The sequence below is a fragment of the Poecile atricapillus genome, chromosome 1, assembly GCF_030490865.1.
Source record: "Poecile atricapillus isolate bPoeAtr1 chromosome 1, bPoeAtr1.hap1, whole genome shotgun sequence".
NCBI lineage: Eukaryota > Metazoa > Chordata > Aves > Passeriformes > Paridae > Poecile > Poecile atricapillus.
In genome coordinates, this window is record NC_081249.1 from 56,257,904 (window position 1) to 56,285,607 (window position 27,704).

Here is a 27,704-nt window from a genome sequence, read left to right on the forward strand (position 1 = left end):
TTTACAGAGTAATGAAACCTCATTTGCAGAGTAATACCGAATTGTTCTTATGAATATATATTTTTAAAAAGAGAATTTACAGCTATTTAGTGAAAGGTTAACAAAAATTGTAAAAAAAAGTTGCAAAGAAAACAACACTACAACATTTGAGATCTTTTAAATACATGTAAAAGGGGATATTCTGTTAACTTGCAACATCATCTTGGACTGAGGATATGCTTTCAGATGGACACTTTATCTCTATTTCAGTTTTCTGTTGGTTTACTCTTTTCTGTGTGCGATTCTGGGACAAGGACAAAATTTGTAGAAGGAGAAGAAAAACAAATTGAAGGTTTAAAATTACTTGATTTTGTAGTTTTCAATGAAATAATGTATTTCCTTCTTATGGGCAATCACTTGCATGTTAACTTACTGCTGCATTATGCTTTATGATATATTTATATTTCCCAACCCATTTTTTACAAATAAAATTATATGTTGGTGACCAGGAACTTTTTTGTTTTAAAATTCAGGTATGTTAGCAGCATGTTGAGAATCTAAAATGCAGACTGCTTTTCAATATTTAAATTGGATTATTTGTGAGATGCTGCTGAATTGTCTGCTTATAGTGGCAAACCCTCATTAAGTTCAGAAATACCTTGCTTTTTACACGTGCTTCTTTTAGCTTGTTTGTTTACTATCTGCAAAAATGGCAGTTTGCATTCTTGCTCCGCAGAGGAGTGGAAAGCAGGTAGCTGAGATATCAAATTACTCAGAGTATTCTAAAATACTCCACATTCCAAGAATCACAGAGTCATCAATGTTGGAAGATACCTTCAAGATCATGTAGCTCTACTGTCAACATAGCACCACCATAATCACTTGATATGATATAATCATATCAAGTGCCACATCCAGATGCCTCGTGAACACTTCCAGAGATTGTTACTCTATCATGCTCCTGGGCAGCTCATTCCAATGCCTAAACACTGTGCCAGTGATTTTTTTTTTTTTTTCTAATGTCCAATCTGAACCTCTCTGGGTGCAACTTAAGGCCATTCCCTCTCATCCTTTCACTTGAGACGGCGGAAGAAGTCATCTTGCTAAAACCTTTCCGGTATTTGTAGAGAACAGTGAGATCCCCCCGTAGCCTCTTCTTTTCCAACATAAACATCCCCAGCTCCCTCAACTGCTCCTTATAGGACTTGCTTTCTAGACCTTGCCTTCACCAGCCGAATTGCCCTTCTCTGGACACACTCCTGCACCTCCATGCCTTTCTTGCAGTGAGAGGCCCAAAACTGATCACAGGATTTGAGGTGAAGCCTCACCAGAGCATCACCAGGGGGATGGTCACTGCCCTGGTCCTGCTGGCCACACTATTTCTGATACAGGTGAAGATGCCATTTGCCTTCTTGGCCACCTGGGCACACACTGTTCATGTTCAGCCACTGTCAACCCTCAGGTCCTTTTCTGCTGGCCATGTTACAGCCAATCTGACCCCGGCCTGTGGCTCTGAGAGAGGTTTTGTGACCCAGGTTCAGGACCTGGCACTTGGCCATATTGAGCTTCAGGCCATATTGAACTATCCTCAGTCCATTGATCCAGCCTGTCCAGATTCCTCTGCAGTGCCTTCCTGCCCTCCAACAGATCAACATTTGTCACTCAGTGTGATGTCATCTGCACACTGACTGAGAGAGCACTTAACCCCTTTGTGCAGATCACTGATGAGGATACTAAACAACCTACAACCCCAGTACTGAGCCTTGGGGAGCCCCACTTGGTAGATTTGTGACTGGCTACCAGCTTAATGTACCTCTTCCTGGATTCAGCCATCCAAACAATTTTTCACCCAGCAAAGAATGCACCTGTCCAAGCCATGAGCAGCCAGTTTCTCTGTGGGAATGATGTGGGAAATGGTGCAAAAATACCTTAGTGAATTCTAGGGAGGCACCGCCCACAGCCTTTCCCTTATCCACTGAGTACGTCAAATGGTCATAGAAGGAGATAAGGTTGATCAAGCAGGACCTGTCTTTCCCAAACCCATGTTGGCTGTCTGGTTGTGCTGTACATTCTGTGTGATGACACTCAGGATGATCTGTTCTGTGACTTCCCCTGGCAGCTAGGTTAGTTTGACAGACCTACGGTTCCTTGGATCATCTTTCCAATCCTTCTTTTAGGTAGGCCTCATTTTGCTCATTTCCAGTCAACAACTGGAACTTCTCCAGATAATCATGACTGCTTTTAAATGTTTGAAAGTGGATTGGTGAGCTCTTTACCAGCTCCCTCATTATTCTCTGGTACATCCCATCTAGGCCCATAGACTTGTGGGTGTTTAACTTGCATAGCAGATCACTAGCCATTTCCTTCTGGTTTATGGGGGCTTCACTTGGCTTCCCATCCCTGACTTTCATCTCTGGGAGTTGGGTTTCCTGAACACAACTGATTTTGGTATTAAAGACTGAGATAAAGAAGGTATTAAATACCTCAGCCTTTTTGTCATCCTTGAACACTACTTTCTGCAAGCAGCACAGGATGAAGCCTCTCCATAGACATACTTTGCTGGCAACATATTAATTGAAAATTTTGTTGTTTTTAATAATAGTGACCAGGTTCCAGTTTGACTTTAACTCTTCTGCTTTTTTTTCTTGCATAACCTTACAACACCCTTGTAGTCTACCCCCAAGTTATTCATGGTATCCTTCCAGATGTGATCCTTTATTTTTTCTTTTATAGCCAGGCTGCTCTTTTTCTCCACTGGATTTTCTTATGGCATATGGGGACAGCCTGCTTCTGTATCTCTAAAATTTGCCTTCTTAAAGTATGCCCAGCCTTCCTGGACTTGTTTACCCTTCAGAATTGACTCCCAAGGGACTTTGTCAGTCCATGTCCTAAGAAGGCCAAAGTCTGCCTCCTGGAAGCCCAAAGTGGCAGTTCTGCTGGTGCCCATCCTTACATTGTTCAGAATTCAGAGCTTTATCAGTTTTGTGCTTGCATCACACACTAGTCCTCTGCTCACAAACAACAGATGTATTGGGACGGTTCCCCTGGTAGGTTGGGAGGGGATTCACCTGGTGCCCCAAGCAGGGACCTACCTCCATTTTCTCTGTCTCTTAGGTCCCTTCCTGCCTGTTGGGGTGAGGATCTTCCACTTCCTGAGATGCAGTTTGCTGGAATGCCTACCTCAGAGTTGGCAGAGAGAGAGTAAGACTCAGAAAGGTTAACTAAACCTGCCTATTAACAGAATTTTATTAAGAGGTATCTTATGTAGGTAAAAAAGAAAAGCATACTAAAATTCCTTAGAGTATCAAATTATACTGATTTCATAGCTGTTGGAGTCTGAGACACAGAGTGTGTGCTCTTGTTTCTGATACTTAGTTCTAAGATCCAGAAAAACACTGAATTTCATATAACATGAAATTCATGAGCATGTTTTCATGGTGATACATGAGAACAACTGTTAAAGTTAGAAAAGCTGAAAGTGTGAGTGTGTAGATTAGAAAGTTTTCTTAAGTCACTGGGTGAAAAAGTTAGTTTAGAATTTAAGTTAGTTTAGAAAGCAGAAAGCAACATGGAGGATTTAGAATTTTCTTTCTTTTCCTTCTTTCTTCTTCATGTTCTTCTAGAGGTTTTTGGGTAGCAGTAAGTGATTGGTTAGAAAATACAGCAGCGCAGCACACAGGTGATGGGTCACTGGGTCATTAAGAAAAATATGTGTGTCTATTGTTAATTGGATAAGAATAAGTATAAAGATAAAAGAACTGTGTAATTTGGGGCCATTTTGTGCTTTCAAAGCCAAAGTGAGCCACAAGGCCATTCTGTACCATCAGAAGAAAATGAACCAGATTGCAGTGAATTAACCTTGTGCAGCTAGTCTGGAGAGACCTGCCAAGTTTTGAAATGGCCTCCTAATAAACACGAGAAACAAGATTCTAATGAGCTTGGGAGTTTTCTCCAAACCTAGAGAACTGAGATAAGTGGGACTCCCCATGAGGGAAGATCCTAAAGGAGCTCAACACAGAGGAGACTGAGAAATCCAGGAGAAGAAAGAAAAATACAGAAGAAGTGCAGCATAATCAGAGAAAGAGAAAAAAGAAACAAAAAAGAATTTTATAGAGAAAAGTTAAAATAGCAACTGCTTTAAAGATTAGAAAGGATGTGTAATTTTCAGTATATAGAGAAATAAGATTCAGAGTGAAATATTGTCTGCACATTTAGGATGTTGATTGTGCACAGGTCTAAATTCTATAAATTTTAGATTGGTAAAATAATCCCTGAGATTGAGGGTATTAGGAATAAGAAGTCATTTTATCAAAGGGATTCTGTATATCCTGGTTTATTCAAGTCTTGCTTTTCCTAAAATTTGTACTGCTGGCAATGGAATTTCTCATATACTAAAGAGTTAAGCTTGTAGAGCAATTTGACTGTTAAAGAAAGAATATACTTTTTTAATCTTCTGCAGCTTTCAAGGAGGAAAAATATGTTAAGAGGTCTTTGACTCAGTCATTGGAAGTAACTTCTTTGATCTTCTGAGAAGTACTTCTGCTTGTAAGTAGGTTACTTTAAGTTCTGAAGATACGGAAATAAATTGTTGCAACCCTGTTCATCATGTCTGTTCCCTATCCAGTAAGAATAATAATTATTTCAAGTGAAGACATGGGATTTGTTCCACTTAGTATTCTCCTTTTGTTCCTTCCTGTGTTGTTAATGTTACCCTACGTCTATGTCATCTGTCAGTGTCAAGGTTTTACAGCAGACTTTCATGACTGAGCTGTTGGCTTCTGTGACTAAAACGACTGGCAAAATGTCTGGGAGTCTGAGCTGCTCTGTAGCGCTCGAGCAGATTTTTCAGGTGTGAAAGTGTGTTTACAGAGTATATAAATAGCAGACAGTCAAAAACGTGAATTTGAAAATAAAGGGTGGCAGTACTTTTTGTCCTACTAATCTAAAGGCAGAGTGAGAAGAAAACCCAGGAAAAGAGCAAAAGCTGTAAGTAGTACTCTTGGCTTTATGCCTTCATTCAGGAAAGGAATATTTTGTGCCTGTGTATATTTCATATCAGAACTCTGGTAAAAGAGTATTTAGTGATCATCATCAGTGTCTTGGCAGTCTTGGCAGTCTTGGCAATATGTAGATGTATATATTTATATATATGTGAATGTATGCATCTCTTCATGGGAATGGGAGTGGAGGAAAGAAAGTTCTAGTAACATGCTTTAGGTTAAACCATAGTTAATCTGTAATGCTCTGTCTTCATAACGAGGTGTCAGAAGTTGTGTCCTCAGAAAGACAATCTATGGGGAGGATACCTGTGTCAGGGACTGAAATTGGGTCTAAGGCCTGACATATTTGGTCTGCGATTGTTCACATCCACAAGATAATGTAGAAGAACTTACTGTTGGTAAGACTAACCTTCAGAAATGAAACTATGTATCAGTGGAATTCATTCGGTGAAAGGGGAACAATAAAGCTGTTGTTGGCCTGGAGGTGTGATCATGGGCTGTTGTGACCTCCTCTCATACCTTGGCCGCATGTGAGGTGATGTTGAAACTGGCCACTCCTGAGAGGGGGATTTAAGGTGTGCCTCTGAGGTGGAGGAGAGGATGACATGATGCGTACTGTTTTCATCCAGAATGTGCCTTGAAAGTGCACTGCCCTCCTGCCCCTCCCACTCAGGAGCTGTGCTCTATCTCCTTCTGCTCGGCAGCTTCTTCAACATCTAGAGGTTGGTATGACATGACTAATAAAATTGACTTGCTTTGCTATTCTGACTGCGTCTTGAGTTTTTTGTGCACAGGCATCCTCCTGAACCTGTAACAATACCTTTCTGCATCATTCTTCCCGCCCCCTTTCATTCCTTCTCCTCCATCCAGGCTGATTACATAAGCCTTTGAGAATTTTAAAGGTTTTTGAATAACCTTTGAATTCCCTTGAAACCAATTGCATCCTTTTTCTGGGAGCCAGCATGTTGTTGCATATGGTTCAGGTCTTGTTTAAGGTCAGACTTTTAATTATGAACATCACAGATATTTGCCCAGAAGCTGGATAGTTTGGGGTGGAGAAATGTGTGGGATTCTATGGGCTAGCATCAAGGGCAGTGGTTTGTGTTTGCACTTTACCCCTAGCAAGTGCATAATCCAGTAAAACCAGTAAAAGTTTTGGCCTTGGAAAAGATGTGCTGCCACCCTGGCAACCCAGGAGGACCTAAACCACTGCAATGTGTTGGGGCCTGGCCCAGGCCTACTGAGCTGTGCCCAGCACTGCCCAATGCCCTCAGGAGGAAAAGAAGGTCTCTGAATCTGACAGTGAGACACCAGGCCCTGCAGCTGTGCCAGCCACTGTGACAGACACTGTGTTAGTTCAACCCTGATGACAAACAGTGCCACTGAAGCAGAGAAACAACAAGTGCTGGTGTCACTTGTCCCTGTACACAAGCAGAAGAAATGTATATGAAAATCACCCTTCAAAAAAGCTTTAGCAAAAGCAGTCAAGGAGAACAAGGAGGTTGGAGAGGGTGGAGATGAAGAAGAAGCAGGGCCATCACAAGGGCCATTTTCAGTGCTGTTACCAAGGCCATCACTTACAATGATAATGAATGTGTTTTTATACATGCATGTGCTGGATTTCATTTTTGAGGAATTTCTTAATATAGGAATAGGTGATTTGATGTGTTAATTAAGGGGGAGATGAGGGAGGCAGGGTGGCAGTGAAATAACACCTTTCATTCCTGCATGCATAGCAGCTCTGTTAGTAGGTGATGTCTTGACAAGCTGTAGTGCCAACAATTAGTCTAGCAGTAACTAATCTATTGATTCCTGCATTATCAAGTGTGTAAGTTCAATATATGCTATTATCTTACAGAGAATGGTATAAGAAGTCATCACTAAGATCAAAATGAGAGCACAAATAGATTTACTTTCTAGGACCTGGTTAGAAAGTGTGATGAGCCATAAAGTTTGTATTGTGGATCTCTGTATAACTTTGATTTTTCAGGGCCATGGTGTGGGCATAAAATCACTTTCTTATTTCATGGGCTCTCAGTGGAATAGTAGTCAGCCTATGAAATAAACCAATAAACCTTTGCCATTCATCCTTGATGGCTGATTGATTTTGGCTCATACAGATATTATTCTTTCTGTCCTAGAACACTGTTCCTGAATGCATCTATATGTATCCATTGGTAAAATAAACACCAAAAAATAAAAAAGATACAAGATCAAACCTACTTTCAACTGTAGGGAAACTTTGTATCAAAGCTAAGCTTAGCTACAGCCTATTGGTTACCCTGATTTAAAATGTTTTGGTGTAACATGGAAGATTATTGAACTTTTTTTTTTGCTGTTTCCTCCTCTATGCACTTGGATTGCCAGCAGCATCAGTGGTAGATTTCATTACATCCAAGCAATGAAATTTCTATTCTTTCTGTATAGTGCTTTCTGTGGACCATGAAATTATTTGCCTGTATGGAATACTGAGAGGTATTAACTTTTCTGAAGCACTATCAATGTATAATTCAAAAGGGAAGTATATGTAGAATATCCACACTGTACTGCCGTGCAAGTCTTGTGAATTCCCTTTTATTAATGTGTGTATATTAATTAATGTATAATTAATTATTTTTAGACTACATTGTTTTAAATTATTTAAAGTAATTAGTTTGACACATGTTTAAATGTGCTTATAACACTATTATCTCAATTTGTCTTACATGTTCTGCCTGATCAAATATATTCCAAGATGTGCTTTCCTCCTCTAGGATGGGTGGTATAGGGTTTGGAGAATATGGGAATATGAATGTTGCAGCATAATGTTAATGATGCAAAACATCTACTATACATTCAAGAGAAGCTTAAAACCAAAACATAAACTAAAAATGGGAAAAGTGAAATATCTCTTTTCAAGAAGGAATAGGCTCTTCTCCCTGAATAAGGCTATCTGTTTCTAGTGGACCTGTGGGGTTGCACGGGGTATTGCATGGCAGTTCTGCCTGGCCAGATCTGCTGTTGCTGCTGCTGTGTGGAGCAGGAGAAGGAAGAGGAGACACTTGTGGAGCACAGACCAAAGAAGGGACTGAGATTTTTCAGGAGATACTGGAAAAGGAATTTAGGGCACAGCTATCTTTAACCTAATTTGTTCTCTGTTCACTGATTCATGAGCTGAAATCCATTATTTCAGCCCAGGTATCTTACATTTACACCTGTTTCAAGTCTGCCTGTGAACCTTCTGCAAATACAATGGCTTGTGCCTTAGGTTATGCACTTTATTTATAGTGAAGATGTGGAGGCATGGAGAAGCTACTGGCTAACTCATTCTTTGGAGCAGGCAAACTGATAAAACTGCCTTTCATCAGTGCTCTGTGAAAGACATTGCTTGAAAAGAGAAGTCTTATGTAATAGGATTTTTTGTTTTTTCTTACATTTCCAGTCTAGTTACTTCAGTTTGAAGTCTGGCTTCATCCCCCCATGCTTACCATAGACTTCTGATTTTACAAGCAGGAAGGGAAATTGCTTTCTAGTCAAGATGTAAGATGGTTTTTGCCATTGATGACTACTACTTCCCTTACTCTCCCTTTTTTTTTTTTTCCCCTTTTTTTGTTGCATTCTTTGTCTTCCTGGGTCTTGCCTATGTAATTATTCCTGTAGAGTATGCTCTTCCTCGTTGCCTGCTGGTTTGATGCGACACAGAAGGGCCCCATCATCCATGCTGAGCTCTTTTATGTTTATGCTATAATAATTTTCTGCTTTTGCATGTTCTATAACCATCTGTGAGTAGCTTATAATCTATTTCTATGTTCCAAAAACTCTTTCTTTTCAATTTTGAGCAGGAAGAATTAAAGTCTTTATATTTTTCTTCTAAACCTCTCTTCATGGATGTCTGATAGTCAATTCTTGCTCTGACTAGAGTGGAACACTTGTACCCAATTTTTGCTACTGATTTTCTTTGCTGTCTCTGATCTTAATTCCACAGATGCTATAATAATTTTACTTGTCATTTAGTTTTGTAACTGATGTACTTGTCTTAAGATACTTATCTTAAATATATATTGAAGCCTCAGAATATTTTTGCATAGCATTCCAAGACAGAAATCTGTTGATATGGTTGAAATCTGGTCCAAAATTTCTTATGCATCAAATGTTTCCGTAACTTTCTTTTGTGATAACAACTGTGATGTTGCTGTTCATATCTGGTCAAAAAGGTGCTACAAAGATGATGATGATGTAGCGCATCTCATTAAGTGTCAGCTGCTTTTGGCTTCTGTTGGTCCTTGCCCATGAACCTTAAAACACACAAGCTCTAGCACTGAAAATCTGTAAAGTTTCACTTAGTAAATCCTGATAAAAAAGTTGATAAATGTCTAACCAGTTAAAAATCCCACAACCCAAACCACTTTTCTAAAGAAGGTTTTTGGCTCTTGAAAGGGTTAATAAAGCCAGAGTGATTGATAGGTGCTGGGGATTAGACATAAGGATCATTCATGAAATCATAAACTTACTTTATGTAATTTTAATAGAGGAGTCAATGGTTTCTCCAAAACTAATTTCTAAATAATTGGAACAAAGGCACTAAATTTTGTATTACATGATGCAAAAAGAAATAGAAAGTAAATAGTACTGTGTCTTTGTTATGCTAAATTATCTTTTAATAAGAAGTAGTTTCTTTGCATGTCTATATGTTCTGTAGCCATGTTAGGAGCACAGTTGTTTCTGAGTAACTAAAACCACTTTAAAACTATGCTTTTGGTGAATAAGCTTGCTTTTTCATATTCTACATGTAACGCTTGGTAAGAATTCTTCATAAATTGGTTTTGTAGATATCTATTCCTCCAAACTTTCTGTAAAATTCTGATGTTCTGCATGATTTCCTTCTAATGTAATGAGATCCTGGTCGGTTAACTCCAGTGCTAGGCAACTGACCGTCATATGTATCTTTAGGGAAAGCCTTTAGAATAAGGCAGTTAAATAACAGGTAAGCTACCACAGAAAAATGAGGATGTTTAACTTCCAAGAACATCCATCTTAGTTGATCTGTTATACCTTTTGTGTTTTCAGTTGGATAGATTTGCAAGTATAAGGATTCCAAGAAGTAAAAAGGAAAGACCTCCTCTGCCACATATGAAGCAGTCACATTCTACAGATTGGTCATCCACACCCATGGACCCGGAGGATTTTTCTCAAAAACCACTGTCAGAAAGAGAAATCATAGCACTGTTTGAAAAAATGATGGTAAGAGTCTTACACTTTCTTTTACTTAAAGAATGACTACATGGCTAAATAATAAGTGGAACATGTATTCTTCTGTGCATGTGTTCTAATCTTTACCTGATTCTTTAATATTATTGTTGTTGTGAGTTGTAATTGTGTGTTTATTAGGGTGTTTCTCAGGAAATAAAGTATTGAAATTATTTTTGCAAATTTTTGGTCCAAGTATATTTAAAATAGAAATTAGAAGTGAGATTATGCAACACATTTTGAGGAGGAACAAGAAATGGGGGATCCTTCTTCCTTTCAAGATTATCTGAAATTTTTACAAAGAGATTTTATGCATTCAAATGTCACAGCCACATTTAGTTCTGAATTTATATGCCATGTCACTCTTGCACAAAAAGAGAGACTTGCCTCCAAAGTAGCATTTGTCTGCAAATTTGCTTATTTCGTTAGCTGTCATTGTTAGTGCACTGCAAAAGAGCAGTCACAAAGATCATGTGGCATTGATAGCACCTCAATAGGTTGAGCTTTTTGTCATGATGATGACATTTTGGTCAATTGAAAACTAAACATGGAATGACCATGAAAAAAGTGACTGAAATCTGAAGAACACAAGAGAACATTAACAAGGAGAATGATGCCTAGATTATTATTTCTTTCTCTGCCTCACAGCAAGTAACAAGTAACTCTTGAAATATGAAGGGACTACCAGGGACTGGCATATGGAGAAAATGAAATGCGCTATGAGAGAAGTACCTTCGTACTTCCTAGTACTCAGTGATGATAGCTTAGTTTTGAAGTTTTTGTAGAACTCTTGAGAATTATAACTGAAGGATAACATTCAGGGTTTTCATGGTTAGGCTGGTGAAGGAAAGGACTAATTAACTGTGTTATCGACTTTTGTAGTTGTACTTGTTGCCAAATGGTTTATTTTTTTTGGTGTACTTTGATGTCTTGCTTCTCTTAAAAATTTCACTGTAACCAATAGTCGCTCAGATGTTAGGAAATGGGACAGTTCGTTTTAATAAAACTTGAAGGTGTACCCCTTACATTTAGATTGTGTTTCTCTTCTATCCTACAGACATTCTGGTATAGGATAGTCTGTGATGTTATATTGTGTCATAAATAAATGGAAACTTTCAATAAATCCTCAGAAACCTACCACTGTGTGTCTAGATAGATATAGATGCTCATATTCATGGATCCTTAAATAATTAATTCCAATTTTAAAACTGCTTTGCAAAATATGTTAAAGTACTGATGACATCTGGATAATTTGAATGCTTTCCTAGTTTCGTTGAATAACAAAGCACTTAAACTTGTGTTAAGCTACTTTATCAGTGTTGTTTTATCTATAACATGTACTACAGAAAGGATTTTTCAGATTATCCACATTTGAATGGGCTGGAATAAAGCTAGTTTAGTCACAGTAGATTACATAGCTAATTATATATTGTAGCTTCTAGTTTGCTGTTCTGATCAAATTAAGTGATTTTGGGGGGTGGATTGGTACAATTTGAATGTTGTAGCCAAGCTTTTAGAACTAATTTTGCACAGAAAAAAATGGTCAATGCAGTAATACTGAAGGGAGAAGTTTATAAATTCGTAGGATTTACTGAATGTCTTGCATTGTATTTGGGGTTTTCCTGGATGCATATGGCTTCCTTCTCCCAATATTTTATGCAGTGGCGTCTCATGTGGTTTTCATGGAAAAAATTATGAAAGAGCTCATAAAACCAAACAGTTAAAGGTAATTATTAACTGTCATTTAGCTTCTTTAATTTCTGTTAGTGGTATTAGGAAAATATCCATATGAAATGATGTATTCATCTTTTCCAGAGGTATTGCTTACCTGTAGAATATATTTCAATTATTTAAGAAATAAAGGATGAAGTATTTTATTAACTAAGCAATATTTGTTGTGTCCCTTGTATCACTCTAGTTTGTATAAATTAATTGTCTTAATGATGTTTCATTTGTTAAAAAAAAGGACAAAGAAATTATGTTTTACTGCGCACACAGACAGAATATTTCCCATAAATTAACCTGCTGTTATATCTAGGCTTATGGAATACAGTTTGTGTTGACAGGTTTCTTAATTCTTGTGAGGTTTTTTGTGTTTAGAAGTTAGATACTTATATTTAAGTTTAGAAGCTGCTATTCAGAAAACATGAAAGAGCAAGTCTGAAAGAAACTGCTTTAAATAGAAGAAAACTTTACAATAGCTACATGATAACATGAGAAGTTGTTTTTTTTTTTAGTTCAAGTTAAGTTCAAAATTAACCCTATCCCAGCTGAAACCAGGACAGGGGTCAAGCATTTTCTGCAATAACTTCTCAAAGCTTGGATTTATACAAAGGTGTAAATCTTTCTAGGAACTGCTTCATTCTCTTCTATTCAGTATGAAAGCTATTGAAAGAAAAGGAAACTTAGGTTTTGGTGTAGTATAAATTCTAAGGATTGTCTATGCTGTTTGGCTTTGATTTCTGACTGGGTGAAATAACTCTGGTATTAAGATGGTTACTCATTGATTTTGTAGCATTGCTCCTGCCAAAGCTGGTGGGGATTCACCTCATGAGTCTCAGCTGAAAATAACTGCAGTAATTCTTTCTAACTCTGAGTAATGCACATAGTAATGCTATATGTGCTTTATATGTGTGTGCCAAAATTGTTAATTGTTCCTGAAAACTCTATGGTGGTTTTTTTTTTGTTTGTTTTATTTTTTGTTGGGTTTTTTTTTTCCTTTTTTTTTTTTTTCCCTCTTGTTCTTTAACCTACACCATGATGAGAAATGCCATTTCTCACAGATGTGCAACTGATTACAATGATCAGAGCATTTCTAGGCTGGAACAGTAGAACTCCCTGTGTCAGAAATGCTAGTGACATTCAGAAGTGTCACTTGTGTGGTTTTGAATGTAGGGCTCTCTCTATTCTTTTTGACCTCTGTATTTATGTTCGACTGAATCAATTATGATGGCATTTTGATAATGGTTGAAGGTTTTGATTTAATGTTTAAAAATTTGGGCCTTGGTTATTGCAAAGGTGATTATAAATTTGTGAGCTAGTTTCAGCACAAACCACATTCTGCTGCCTAAGATGAAGCATTTGGAAATAAAGGAAGAGAATTATGGAATAAATTAAAATTGAAATTAAAAATATATAAAATACTGGTTTGAGAACATTTTCAAATGTTTTAGGAAGTATTAGAGAATGCTTATCTGTAGTTTGGTGCATGTGTATGTGAAACAGTAGGTCTTTTCTAAGAGGAGAGTGTGTTAAAAATGGTTGTGATGTGCTTGTTAATCCTAGTATAGTTGACTGCTTTTGGTTTTTTTCAGTCTCAGTTTAGAGACTGAATATGGATAAGGATTTTTATGGTTTTGATGAACATCTTATGAAAAGTGGTTTGTGCAACAGTTTTCAATTGTATGAGTTCATATTTTTGTGTCTTTATTTTATTTAAGTCAGTCTCTTATATTTAAATCATTCTGTTGCTGTATGGCATTTGAGACTGTTTCTTCTTTTTTCTCCTGTCTCATTCTAGGAAGATATGAATTTAAATGAAGACAAGAAGATGCCATTGAGAGAAAAAGATTTTAATACCAAAAAAGAAATGGTGATGCAATATATTAGCACTGCTTCCAAGTCTGTAAGTAAATGACTAAAACCTTACATTATTTCCCTATTGACAGAAAAAATGATGCATGCATGTTACATTCCTTTGACTTACTTCTGTTTCTCACAGTGCCCTTTAAAAATGTTTGTGTCTATCTTACTATTTTACGAGAAACAGTGGCAGATAGTCACTTTTACTTGAAATATTTCGTCTATCCAGAAACCAGCATTTCTTTTTGGTAGATGTATGGCTAAGAGTAGAGATGGAAAGATTCTGCAAAAACTTCTTGCAAAAATTTGGTGTGAACCTTTTTCTTTTCCAGCATTGTTTAAAAAGAATTCATCAACTGATGAGCCTTTTCCATGCCTGACTTAAAAATAGAATTCATGTTTGATGCTACGTAATACCTGGTAATGAAAGTGTTGCACACAAAATCAATTATTGTCCATTTTTAACCTATAGAGATAATGAATGGTTGTTCTAAAGCAGTGAAAGAGTTGTATGCAAGGGCCAAATTAAGGATGCAGTTGGTATAAGAAATGTTGCCTAGCAAGGCAGACACCCTGGTTCAAGAGCAGCACGGTGGCCACGCTCAGGCCACTCGGTCCAAACCCGCACACAAGCATCAATGTGATGGATGGCAGAAATGGCGTTTATTGCTGGGGAATTTGACACTTTATAACCTAGGTTCACAGTGTTACTCCCATCTGCTTTCATCACAGCTAGGTGCTATTGGCTAATTAGGGGGGTCATTACCATACACTATAGAGGAGGGGGGTGACTATCTTTCCGATACATCCCGATATCTTCTGTCCACCAGGCCCTAGCTTCTACAAAGAAAAAGTGCTTAGTTTTTGCAGAATGGGAACTGATTCCTGTGCTAAATGCTGCATGGCTAATCCTGTCCTCAGATACTCTGAGTTGTTTTAGAATTCATATGTTTGAATCCTCAACTCTCATTGCTGTATGTAACTAGAGATATCAGTAAAAAAATAATTACCTGTATGTAATTATAACAAAATGCTGAAAAATTAAAACATTAAATATAGTAATTTAACTGAGATTTTTATCTTGTTGTCTACTTCATGTGACTAATAATGATACTATTGGTGTAATGCTTTAGCACTTTTAGGAAGGCAGGTAAGCCTTGTGCAGGACTGAACTGCCTGGAGATTATTTAAGATGAGTTCATCAAAGCTACTAGTCTTTCTATAGCTTGGCAGGTCCTTAATACCAAGGAATTAGGTCTAGCTTGTTTTTTTTTTTTTTTTTAGAGGTACTGTATGGGAAATCTCAGTTTCCTCAGACTAGTAAAGAAACAGACTAAATCTAGTAGTAAATCTTACAACATTCTTGAAATTTATCTGCACAAAATAGTATGTGAGGGTTTATGTATCATTGGCACCCCTAACTTCCATATGTATTTTAAGACCTCAATTGTTTGAAAAAAGTAATGTGATAATAGGACATGACTGGCTGTGCAGAGTTGCTGCATTCACATCTGTTGCTGGAATCAGCATACTGGTGGTGGTGATGTTAAGGCTGTCTTTGTCAAGAGGAAGGTTTTAATGTCTTTGCTTCTTGGCACTTCAAACTTAGGAACTTCAGTTCATAGGAACTGAAACCTATATAACAGAGTAGGTGTCATTGATCCTTCTTTCTGAGTGCCATTTGTAATTTTCCTTTTTTCTTTGGATATCATCACACTTGTGTTTTGGCAATGGAGCTTCTTGCACTATGCCCAAAGCAGCTATATAATTATGGTACTTTGTTGAAGAGAACAGGTCTGCTTCCTCCCCCAGGGCAGTATTTTGTTCACAAACACTGTTGTCTTGTGTCTTTTCCTAAAGCCCCGCAACAGCATTTTTTCTCCTTTCTGTTCCATTCCTCTGCTACTAGCCCATGTATTCCCTTTTCTGTGGTGGGAGATGGCTAAAGACCAATCCATGCAGGGAGACTTGTCTTTCCTGATCTCTCTCTGCTGTTACTGGAAGTGGCATTCACCTGTTGTGTACTGGGAGAAGCTGTTTCTGTGGAGCACAGATTCAGTACTTTGATCCAGTAGTGCTGCAGATGATTTCAGATTAGTGCTGGAGTTGGGATAGGAAATTTCTTCCCTTGCCATTGAAAACTCTTTGTTCCTGACATGCTCTTTCATTCCTTAAGTTAGTTGGACTGAGTGCCTTCTGAGTCTAGAGAGAATAGTGCACGGCACCCCAAGAGTACTTGGCTAACTTATGGTGTACCATGAGAAGGCTTCATACTTTTTTGGAACAGTTGAAACGTCACGTAGCTCCTGACTATTGTGTGCAACTAATCCCATCTCTGGTCTCTCCTTCTATAAATGATACTGCAGTAACTTCTTTTGATAGTTTGTACTTCTTTTCATACTTCTTGAACTTTAAGGAGATGGGTACTAAGCTATTTTACCTTGGGAAAGATATCATTATTCACAACTGTTATGGAGAGTACTGAGGAGCATGTTTCATTTAAAGCAGTTATAATTTTAAGAACTATTAAAATGAGGAACAGGGACTGCCACTCTAGTGAATCAATGAAAATGAGACAGCCTCTGGTGATCAAAGTGGGCTCTACTGTAATCAAAGATATATTATTGACCTTAATGTTAGGGTTTCTCTTTCTTAGAAGTGCACAACTCCTTTCCAATAATCACAAAGCACACCTCTTTGCATAGTAATACTTGCCGAAAAGTTTTGAAAATAAATTTCCATGTTATGGGGTTAATACTCAAGAGGAAATAAAAGCAGCATTGCTATCATGGTACTCAACCATAGGTTTTGCTGTTTTATATGTTCAAAGCACACAAACTGGGTTTTTAAAGTGAGTTTTCTTCTCAAGATTTTGTTTTTGTTGTTCACATTGTGCCATTGTAATGTTTTAACTAGATTAATTAATGCTGACTTCATGCTGCATCTGCTCACAGACCAGTTGTTCTCCAGTTGAGCAATTAAGTTTCTAGAGGCACTGATGCCTCAAGATATTTCCTGTTTCTCAGTTAGCTTGAACATTTTGAACTTAAGCAGCTTTTCTCATGCTGAAATACAGCTAATATAATGTTTCACAATTGGTACCAAATGCAGCTCTCATTTTATTTAAGCACTGGCAGATGTATCATATTCTTATTACGTTGCAGAACATTGGCATAACTATGAATAAGTGGCACTTATCTCTGTGGTAGTTTGTTGTACAGAAATTCACAGTTTACTGGTTCTTTTGCATAGGGTAATGTTCCAGGGGGTAACTGAGTCTGAAATGGGATGACTGGTTACTCTCTGGATGTTGATGTGAGTCTCCACTGTGTGTGACACTGTTTTCAGATGGGTCACATGAGGCTTTCTGAAATGTCATGCTAGTGAATTCTTCTAGTCTGGCTGGGCTCCTGTCCCATGTGACCTTTGCACAGCACACATTGCTATGGATTATATTAAATTCCTTCCAAAATATCTTCTAACCATTTTAACTGTATGTCCTGTCCATATGAATGTCCTATCTGACTGCATCAGAAGAAAGCAGTTTTACTGACAACTTATAAGTATTTTGGTTACATCAGTTTTGTCAATTTTACAGCAGAACTGCTGGGAGAAGTCACTGGAAATGACAGATTCTCCACACAGGATATTAATTGATGTGCTTAGGCATACAAGTAGTGCTTATCAAGTAGTGTATGTGCATCAGGAGCTGCCAGCAGAATTTCTGAGATTTTTTGAAATTTCCAACTCTCTTGTAACATTTAGTTAAATACTTTGTCATGAAGGCTGCTGGGAGTTTGTTTGGTCATTTTGTCTCTAGTCTCTTATCTCATCTATGTAGAGTCCAGCTGGAAAGATCCATGAAAGAAAAGTAAAAATACTGAGTTTTTTGTTTATGGGAACATTTATTGTTACTGATTTTTTAAAATTTTCTCTGGGTTTCCTAGATACGTCTTCCAGATTCTCACCTAAGCCATCATCCTTTGCTGTACATCTCATCTACTTTTTTTTTATGGAGAATAGTTACTGGAAGTTACCCTCATACTTAAACGGGTAGGGATATCTATCAATTCAGAAGCATGTTTGGAATGACATTCCATATATTACACATGGTGTTTCTTTCAAAATATAGCATGAGATGCCATGTTTTCAGGATGGTTTTGGGATGGCAGCAGTTGGTGGGGTTTTGGTTGGATTTTTTTTTGGTTTTTTTTTGTGTCTGGAGCATTTGTTACGAAGTCTGAGGAAATATAGTTTTAGTGGAGACTATTATAGCCCCCAATGTTCTGTTGTCACAAAGTCGTGAAATAGAACTAGACTGGAAGAGACATCTGGAGATAGTCTCATCCAACTTCTTATCTATTCCAATTTTAATATCTCTGATGGGGAAACTACGCAGTGTGCCTGAGCAGCCTGTTCCAGTGCTTGACTAGCCTCAAGTTTAAGAAAATGGAGGAGGGGGAAAGTTTGTTTGTCTTATGTTTAACCAATTTCCTGTATTTCAGTTTATTCTTCTTGTCCTTTTACTGATAGGGTTCCCCTGAGCCTTCTCTTCTTGGGGCTGAACAGTCTCAGTTCTACCAGCTTCTCCAAGTACTACAGATTCTCTTGTAATTGTGTCCACAGCCCTTTCTGGACTCATTCCAATATGTCCATGTCCCTCATGCTGAGGAGTCAGGAATTGGACAGAATTCTCCAGATGTCTCACCACTGCTGAGCTGAGGGGAAGGGTTGTCTCCCTCAGCCAACTGGTGATGCACTTACCTGTGGTTGACTTGTCATCCATCACGTCCCCTATTTTCCTACAAGCCCCCATTCCAGCTGGTAGCCCCAACACACATTGCTGCATGTGATTATTCCTTCTCAGGTTCAAGATTTAGAGTTTTCTGTTGTGGAACTTCCTGAAATTCCTCTGCCCATTTCTTCTGTCCGCTGAGGTCCCTCTGGAAGGCAGCTCAGCAGCCTGGTTGGTCAACCATGCTTCCTAGCTTTTAACTTTATCTTTTTGTTAGAAAATATTTAATCATCTTCTGCTTCATAGAAGAAAAGATTACTTCTCAGTATTTCCTGAGGATCTAACAAAGGGAGAAAACATCATCTGTATGAAGCTATACATAATAATATAATGAGACTACCTTACCATTTGCAGTGAATAATTTCAAGTTATTATTACACTGCAAGTCTAATTCTCTTCAGTTACTGACTTAAGCCACCAGTTAATCAAGAGCTATTTAGTAAGTCTCTTTGTGCAACATGACAGTTGTGCTTCTATTTAAAAAAAAAAAGTCTTGCAATGAATTAACTCAAATCTATGTTTTATGCACCATTATATGCCTGCTTTTTTTATTTAGCTATGTTCTGCAGAAAATATATCTCTCCTTCATGTGAAAGGGATATTAAGTGGACTAGACTTCTTATTTTTGTCTGCTGATAATAAATTTATTCATAAAATGACCAGATTCAGTCAGTATTTGGCAAATAATAGATAGGCATCAATTACAGATTTACAGGTCTACATTATATATTTTTCAAGGAACAAAAATGAAGCTTAGCCATTAATAATCTATTTAAGTTCTATATGCACCAAATGAAAAACAAGTGTATTTTCTGTGTTTCAGGGAAGTCTCAAGAACAGTAGGAAGATTTCTCCCCAAGAATTTATACAGGATTTAAAATCTGGGTCAACGGATGAAAGACTAGTCACTTGCTTAGAATCTCTCCGTGTGTCCTTGACTAGTAATCCTGTCAGGTAACATCATTAGCACTTATTGAAGAGATTAATCATATTCTAATTGCTTAATGGATTAAAATTAATGGATATGTAGATGTATATGTTTCAAGGTTTTCCAGTTAATGAGTATCTATGCATTAGTGAATGATTGTAACTTCTTTCTTTTTCATTGATTATGTATCCTCTGTAGGTCTATTATTTTTAATACAGTTGGCTGATCTATACAAGGTAATGCTAAGAGAAGGTAAATTAAATGTGGTACAGAAGCAGTTCCCTTTGTTTTCTAGTGCTGAATAGTCAATTGTTTTTCATTTTTATTTTTGAAATATTTTCCAAGTCTTTGATCTTCTAACTTATTTTTGTCAGGGTGATCAATAATGGGAGTTAGGCACATTGGTGTAAGTTTGTTCACCAGAAAAATATATATATTTCTAAATGTGTGCAGCTGCTTCTGTCCAGTGTACTTTTAAGTTTTCTTCCTGCCTGCCTTCTGGTATTTTTTTCTGTACATGTAGGGTTTGTCTATACAGAAGAAAGCACAACCTTTGTTCACCTGTGCTTTGTTGAAGGAAGGTTAACTCTTCAGTAATCACTGATCAGTCTTAATTTTGATTTGTCCCATGCAGCTTGATTTGTGAATGCTGACTTTATTTTATTAAATTGTATTTTTTCCTATTCTATACTATTTATGTCCTTTTGTTTATAGTTACCATTTAAGACAATGGTTGAACACGTGATTTGGGGAAACTGTTTAGGGTGTTGTTTAAAATAATACAAATGAAATGTTGGGACATGATTAGAAAAGGATTGCACAGCTTTATTTTCTCTGTGTCTGGCTGGGCAGAGTTGCTGATGTGGGTCTCCTCTATGGGTATTTGCTTCTTCTATTAATTTGTTTCTGAATTGGGTTGTCTTATTTAGAGTATGTAATGGTTCATGTGGAAAGAAACATGCTTTACAGTAGCCTGAGTTATTTTGATGAAGGGCTTTCAATTAGTCTTTTTTTGTAAATTGTATTTTTAGTTCGCAGAGCAAATCTGAATCAAGTGATACTGAGTAATTTGATCTCTGGTACTTAGAAACAGGTGTTGAAATCTATGGCTTACTGCAAAAAGTTGTATTTATTTTCCATCACTATAAAAAGAAAGCTTCTATAAGGACAATCTTGGTCACTAATCTTCAGGTAAATAATTTAGGTGTTTTGACCTCACAGTTGCCAACACAGTTCATCAAAGGTGGTTCAAATGATCTAGCTGTACATATTATTACAGATAACTAGTTATCTGCAACTTTTTCTTTTCCTTTTGTGTAATATTTGCAACAGATTGAATTTCATTAAGAGGACATTTTAAATAAATATGTTGACAATAGAGACACTGTTAACTTAGTATTTTGTCAGAAAGACAAGAAGGTGAGTGGTTTTTTTTGGGTAGTGTAAGTAGTTTTCGTTCTCTTGCGGAAACAGAGGTGAAGGAAGTAAGAATGCATCAGTACTTTAGTCGATCATCCCCAGCTGTTGGATTTACAGCAAAGTGGCTGCTCATAATTCTGCTAATACAAAATGTTCAAAGAAATGAATCTTGTAGGATTATCTTTAGGACTGATATGGCCAGATATGCCTAAAATAGTTGCCAGTTACTTGCCTAATCTGTTTCAGAGTAAAACACCCATCCAAGAAAGACAAAATCTACTTTCAAAATATATTTACTTTTAGAAAAAAAAATATAAAAATATCTGGTTTCCTCTTCCTAAAATTTTAAGTGCTGCTGTCAGTGTGTCATTACTAGTATTTGATACCAAGGGGTTTTGAGCAATACTAAACAGGACCATGAAGCATCTGTCTCATGTAGAAACAACAGGCTAAAGGTTTAACCTCATCAAAAGATGCTTTTGGTAGTAGGTGAAATTTTAAATTTTTGTTGTGTTCTCTTGGCGATATTTTGGGTTTAAAACCATCCAGTTATACCTGCTTTTATTTATGGTGACAATTTTCTTTCACTGTGAATAGTCTTCGAAATGTCAATTTTTTAAAATGTCTTTTTTCTTTCTCTCCAGCTGGGTTGAAAATTTTGGCCAAGAAGGTCTGGGACTGCTGTTGGATGTTTTGGAACGATTGGTTGAAACAAAAAAGTAAGGATTTATTACAAAATTGTTAGCTTTTCTTAATATTTAAAGAGCATGTATTTACACTAAATTTCTGATCTATTCAGTCAGGACAGACTTGTGAAGAGGAGTCAGCATAAAGTTATACAGTGCTTGAGAGCCTTCATGAATAATAAGGTATGGGATTTTATTTAATCTAGAAACCAAACTACTGCAACACAATTACATAAAGTACGTGTTGAGTATAAGTCTATGCAATTTGGTGAAGTGGTGGGCTGGTCTGTTGTGGTTTGAAGTTCTTTCTGTCTGCCAGAAGTCTGCCACTTACTCTGCAGAAATATTCCAAGACAGTAATTTAAACTTTTGATGCTGATATGTGTCCTTCTTACAGAATAAGTGACCTATTTGGGATTTGTCTCTCGTTTAATTTTTTTTGTTTTTTTACAGACTTAAATGTCATTTGAAGTACTTGAGGGGAACCATTGGTGTGGTTAGATACTAGATACTCCATAGTAATTTGGATTTCCTCCCTTACAAATGTTCTTCTCTTGTTTAGTATGGATTGGAAAGAATTTTGGGAGAAGAGAGGAGCCTTCTGTTGCTGGCCAAAGCAGTTGATCCCAAGCAAACTAACATGATGACTGATATAGTTAAACTCTTATCTGCAATGTGCATTGTTGGAGAAGAAAACATGTAAGTACTGTATTTAAGCAAGAAATAGTAAAGTAATTTTTACAATATCCCAAATTATATCTGAATGAAATGATATAATTTTCAGTTTAGGTTTGAAAGTAATATCTGTATTATATTGTCAGTTTTCAGAATGCCTTTGTAATTTTTTTGATCATGCTCTTATCAGTGAGTTTTCTTTTTCACATCTGGATGTACTGGTTAGATGGAAATAGTTATGCAGCAATTCTTTTGCTTAATATTTATTAGCATAATTTTCTTAACCTTTGTAATCTAGTAAGTCATTCTTTGGTTACAAAAATCTCTAAAGGCAACAAATATTGCTTGAATCTCTTATATTTGTTTAGAAGAAATTGAAGTAGGTGAATAATTTGGCAACATGGCTTTTAAGATAGCAAATAAATTTAAATATGTCTCCTGAGTGAAATTATTTTCTTTTCTCACAGCCTTGAAAAAATTTTGGAAGCTGTAACAGTAGCAGCAGAGGAGAGGAATGTTGATAGATTCTCTCCTATTGTAGAAGGTCTTCAGGATAACTCAGTTCAGCTGCAAGTAAGTTTTTGGTTTTTTTTTAAACCACTGCAAATAAAAATAAAATTACATATTTTTCTGGACTGAACAAGGCATAACAATAAAAAGGAGTAGGGATACTGTTTTAAATTGAGGTAAATGTTTGGAATATTGTTTATAATTTTGTCTTTTAAGATGTGGTATGGGAAGATCCAGCCTGGAAACACAGGGGTGTTGCAGATCAATTTGCTGGTTTCCATTCACTGAGATCTTACCTTTGTGAGTTAAAAGTCAGTATATATTTAAAATAAAGGATAAATCATGTGTTTTGATGCAAAAAGATCATATTACTTCTTCAATATTTGTTGAAGTTGAAGATTAATAATAGTAAAAAAGCAAGATTTTAGGCAACTGCATTTTATAATTAATGTTTTAAATCATTGGGAGGCCTGTCCCTCATGCTCACTTTATGATATCATAAAATTTTGCTCAGAGAGTCTGAGGAAAGAAAACTTTCACCTTACTGTCAATTTCCTTCAGTTGGATGTAGAGTTTACTGCAGGAAGGCACAAAGTATCACACTGTGTTTGAATGATCTTTATAAATCATTGGTCTGAAAGTACAGATGTGAACTCATGTCATTTGGTTGACCTGAGAGCTGCTCATAATTGTAATTCTTTGTGACTATTACAAAAATAGTAAAATATTAACCTACAGTTTGAAAGAAATGTTTACATAACTCAGCTTTATATTAAACAGTTCATGTCTGACAATAAAAGTTGCTGTTTGTTTCATTTGTCTCACAGAAAAGCTAACCATAAAGGAATATTTGTAGGTGGAGGATTGTTTGTAGTTCAATTTTGCCCGTACCAATGGAATTAATTCTCTTTTGAAAAACTGTCCCTTCTTCCTTACCCCTTCTCTCTTCTAATCATGTACCAGTTTGGGCTGGAAGGACCTTTAAAGACCATGTGCTTCCAACCCAGGTACCATTGGGGGACATTTTTCACCAGACCAGGTTGCTCAAGGCCTAGTCCAGCTTTACCTTGAACACTTCCTGGGATGTGGCATCCACAGTTTCCCTGGGCTATCGTTGAATTTTATGGAATTTTCAAAAAATTCTGAGTTATCAGTTTTTCTCTGGGATATGAAAAAAAATTTGAAAATATTTTGTTTCACTAGGGAGAAATGCTTTAGATCACGAAAATTCTTTTGCAATTCCAGGCTGTTGTATCTAAGTTAAGAGAAATTGAGTCTCTGTAGAGCATAGAAAGACTTGAGGACTACCAAGTTGAAATTAGGAGGATGCTGTTTTGAGTGTTAGACTTTCAGATGTGATGCTGAATTTTCAGGGCTTGTGTACATTTGCATCTATGTAGATTTAATGAAGAAAAAAAACTATTGTAGATTTAATACAGAAAAAATAGTGTCGGTAACTTCCTTTTCTTTATAGTTGAAAATGCATGTGAAACTCCCCTAAAAGCTGCCCATTATTCTATTTGAACCAGCAGGCAAATTAAGTTAATCCTTTCTACCTCTCATTTTATCCAGGAAGGGTACCCACTAACCAAATGACCAAACCAGTGCAGAAAACTTCAGCTGAGTTACCTATGTAGAAGCAATTTTTATTTTTCTAGGACTACTCTTTAGATACTAAAAATTTTCTTTCTACTGGTTATGCCTTCTATCAATTGGGCTATACCTCCATCTGGTATTTTGTTATCTTCTGATACAGAAGATAGAAGCATTGAATTAATTTTAAATGCTATTGTTGCAATACTTCTGCTAAAATACTTCTGCTAAATGTATTCATTTGGCTTTGCTGAGAGTTAGCCTGAAGTTCCTGCAAATAGGTAATGCTTTGCTGTTTCATTTGCTATATCTTGTGTGGACATGGAAACTCATTAAAAGTTCTTTTCTGTTCTTTTTTTTTTTTTGAGTTAAATTTTCATTAGAGTATGTTCCTTCTGCTAAAAAGCTTTTTGATATTTACTTTTTCAGACTTCATAGATGGTTGCTAGATTTCTTTTTTTTTTTTAGCAGAAAAATCAAGGTTTCTCATGTGAATCAGCTGTAAACTTTTCTAACAATGACATTGACCTGGTGGTTAATTTGACAGTGTTTTAATGAGACAGAGGTTTACACTTGTCAGTTACTTGGCATACTTCCCTTGATTGTCTGCTTCATGTATGTATGCTTGCTTTGTGGCAGTTCAATTTGACACTAACAACTGACCTTTTCAATTTTGAATTGACTTAACATTTCTGTTACTAGAAGACTGAATACATAAAAGGCCTTAGTAGGGTGATTTTTGTATTTTTAGTGAAAACTCTGTCTATATTTTTTCCATTTGTTGAAAGCAAAAGATACTCTTTCATAAAACCCAAAATTATGGAAAACATACTTAATTGATTTTGGTACAAGACAAGATTAGTAGTCTTATTCTGAGAATATAACTACAGCCAGGAGTAATATTAAGTTTCTGGTTTTGTTAAAGTAAATGTAGTTTAACATCTTAGGCCTAAAATACATACAGGGCAGTCTGGTGCCTTGTATATTTATGATGATGACTGAAAAGTCTAGTACTCTGTTCAGGTCATGGAGGCAGGAAATACAGCTTTTCTGGCACAACCCATTTTGATATATAAGAAAGTTACAAAAACAGCAACTTGTTTGTTGCTTACTTCTCATTCTTCTAGTAGAATCAAATGAGTGCTTATACTCTCTAATCATCAACTTTCACCACTGCTTCTCAAGCAGGTGGTTTAATGAAGAGTGTTATTCTTCCATGCAGATCTAGTTGCAGATGCCAGCTCCTTCTAATTTTCCATTTAGGACTAAGAAGAGGTATAATTGTAAAGCAAAGGTGCAATTTTTCCTTCTCTGGATAAGTTCCTGAAAAATGAGCACTGCTCATTCCTGTGGAAAAGTTCAGGTTCATGCATATCCTAGGAGAAGCATTTTTGTGACGAAGTAAAAGATCCAAAGTATTCATCACTAGCTTTATCCTCCCAGTATTTTCAACTGTCAGGGAATACCATTTAATCTTTATAATTTAATAATATATGAGATGGCTCTGACATTTTGGTTTGCTGAATAACTTGATGATTCTTGGTTGCTCTGTACTAATGAGGTTCTTTCCATAACTGCTTATGTAATAGGGTCAGTCAGAACAAAGTTCACCTTACCTAAATGTCAAGACTGAACCAAGCTAATTTCAAATTATTGTGATCTTGTGTCATTCAAGTATTTTGTGCTAACTGCTAGGTATTAAATTAGTTTCACTTGGAGCATGATTTAAATGTTTGTGATCTACTATTGGATTCCTGCTGTTACCTCTATCATTAGTCCTTTAAAAAGTTTTTAAACCTAGAAAAAATATTTTGTCATCTAATTTACTCAAATCTAGATGTGTAAAATAATGTGCTTTCCTTAGGCTTGTTTTTCTTTCCTCTTCTATAACTTTTTCTCATTCTGCTTTTTGTAGGCTTGTGTTTGGGACTATTGCTTTGTATTCTTACACAAATAAATAGTTTGCTAGTATTATCCAAAGAATTTTTGTCTTGTTGGTTCCAGGAAGGCTAAAGTATGTTCTTGTTATGAACTGCAATTGAATTCCCACTTCATCAAATTTGACTAGAAGTACTAGAATAGCAGTACATCTTACTGATTATTTTTTTGCTTTTCATTGTTGTATCATGGCTCTGTTTGAATAGCACATGTGCACATGTATTATGTCGATTTGGCAAATGAAAAGAAAGTAATATTCTTTTTGGAAACAATTACATCTGTAGGCATCCTGTCATTTAAATTGCCCTGCTATCTCAAAGATAAAACTATAGTTTGCTGTTGATCAGGGTTTTCATAGTTGTACTTTTTCAGTCTCTGATTGACTCTTCATTGATAGTTTGAATCATATGCGATAAATGCTGCTTCCTTGCTTAACAGTCCATTCGCATAGGAAAACATACTGTGTTTTAAACTGCTGGTAACAATGACAAAGGTTCCAAATTCTATATAATCAAACAACATGGAGTTGAAATGTAAATATAACCTCGTGGTACTCTACTTTAGTACTCACTGTATGGTAGTGAAGTCTACAATCATTGAAATGCCTTGCTGATGTTAACAGGAGAGCAGGTGTTGGTGGCAGCTGTTAATGCTCTGAATTACTGGTTTTGAATGGCACAACTAATTCAATCCAGAAAATGAATGAAAGATTTTTCCTCCAAAGAGATGAATTGGAGATCATAAAACTTGTTTTAACTAAGATCAAAATTAGGGAAAGTAAAAATTTTCATCTTGGCTTGCTGTAGGGGAAGACAAATACTCATAAAGTGGACCTATACCAAAACAAATACAAAAAGCTTTAAGAATAAAGCCCATATTCAGATAATAAGGCAATATATTCTGTAAGGTTTTATTGCAGTAAATTTAACTGGTTTTATTGCTTGCATTTTAAACCACTTGTTGCATCCAAGTTCTTCTGTTGTGACATTGTAACTTGTGGAATTTGTGGGCCTAAAAAATACACCTGGTACTCAAAGCCAAGGATTTAATTTTTAGTCCAAGTGAAGCCTTATGGTCTAATAAAATCACTCTCAGTAGTGCTAACACTTCTCTACTCCCATCCCTTACCGGTACCTTTCTACAATGCATTTACTTTATGATCATAGTCTATCCACTAGTTACAGAAATGTATGTAATGGTAAACTTTATGCCAGAGACTTGTATAAGACTAAGAAAAATGTACAGCTAGTGGGGTGATAGTGATTCTGTTACTAAACAAATCGTGTTGCAACTAAGTAAGCCAAAACTGAGCTCCAGACAGGCAAGCCAAGTCTCGATGAAGCCTGAGAGGTCTGGAAGTAGGCGGTGTTAGC

The 27,704-nt window shown here is 36.5% G+C and overlaps 1 protein-coding gene across 1 annotated transcript in view; it reads left to right on the forward strand.

The window, feature by feature from the left end:
- The window catches only part of DIAPH3 (diaphanous related formin 3), a 217,716-nt gene that overhangs the window by 12,561 nt on the left and 177,451 nt on the right, over positions 1–27,704 (forward strand). The window contains exons 3-9 of the mRNA XM_058829342.1: positions 10,026–10,199; positions 13,726–13,830; positions 19,406–19,536; positions 21,574–21,648; positions 21,729–21,798; positions 22,178–22,314; positions 22,758–22,863. Coding sequence (XP_058685325.1) covers positions 10,026–10,199; positions 13,726–13,830; positions 19,406–19,536; positions 21,574–21,648; positions 21,729–21,798; positions 22,178–22,314; positions 22,758–22,863 — 798 coding nt within the window. The remainder of the gene's footprint in view (positions 1–10,025; positions 10,200–13,725; positions 13,831–19,405; positions 19,537–21,573; positions 21,649–21,728; positions 21,799–22,177; positions 22,315–22,757; positions 22,864–27,704) is intronic.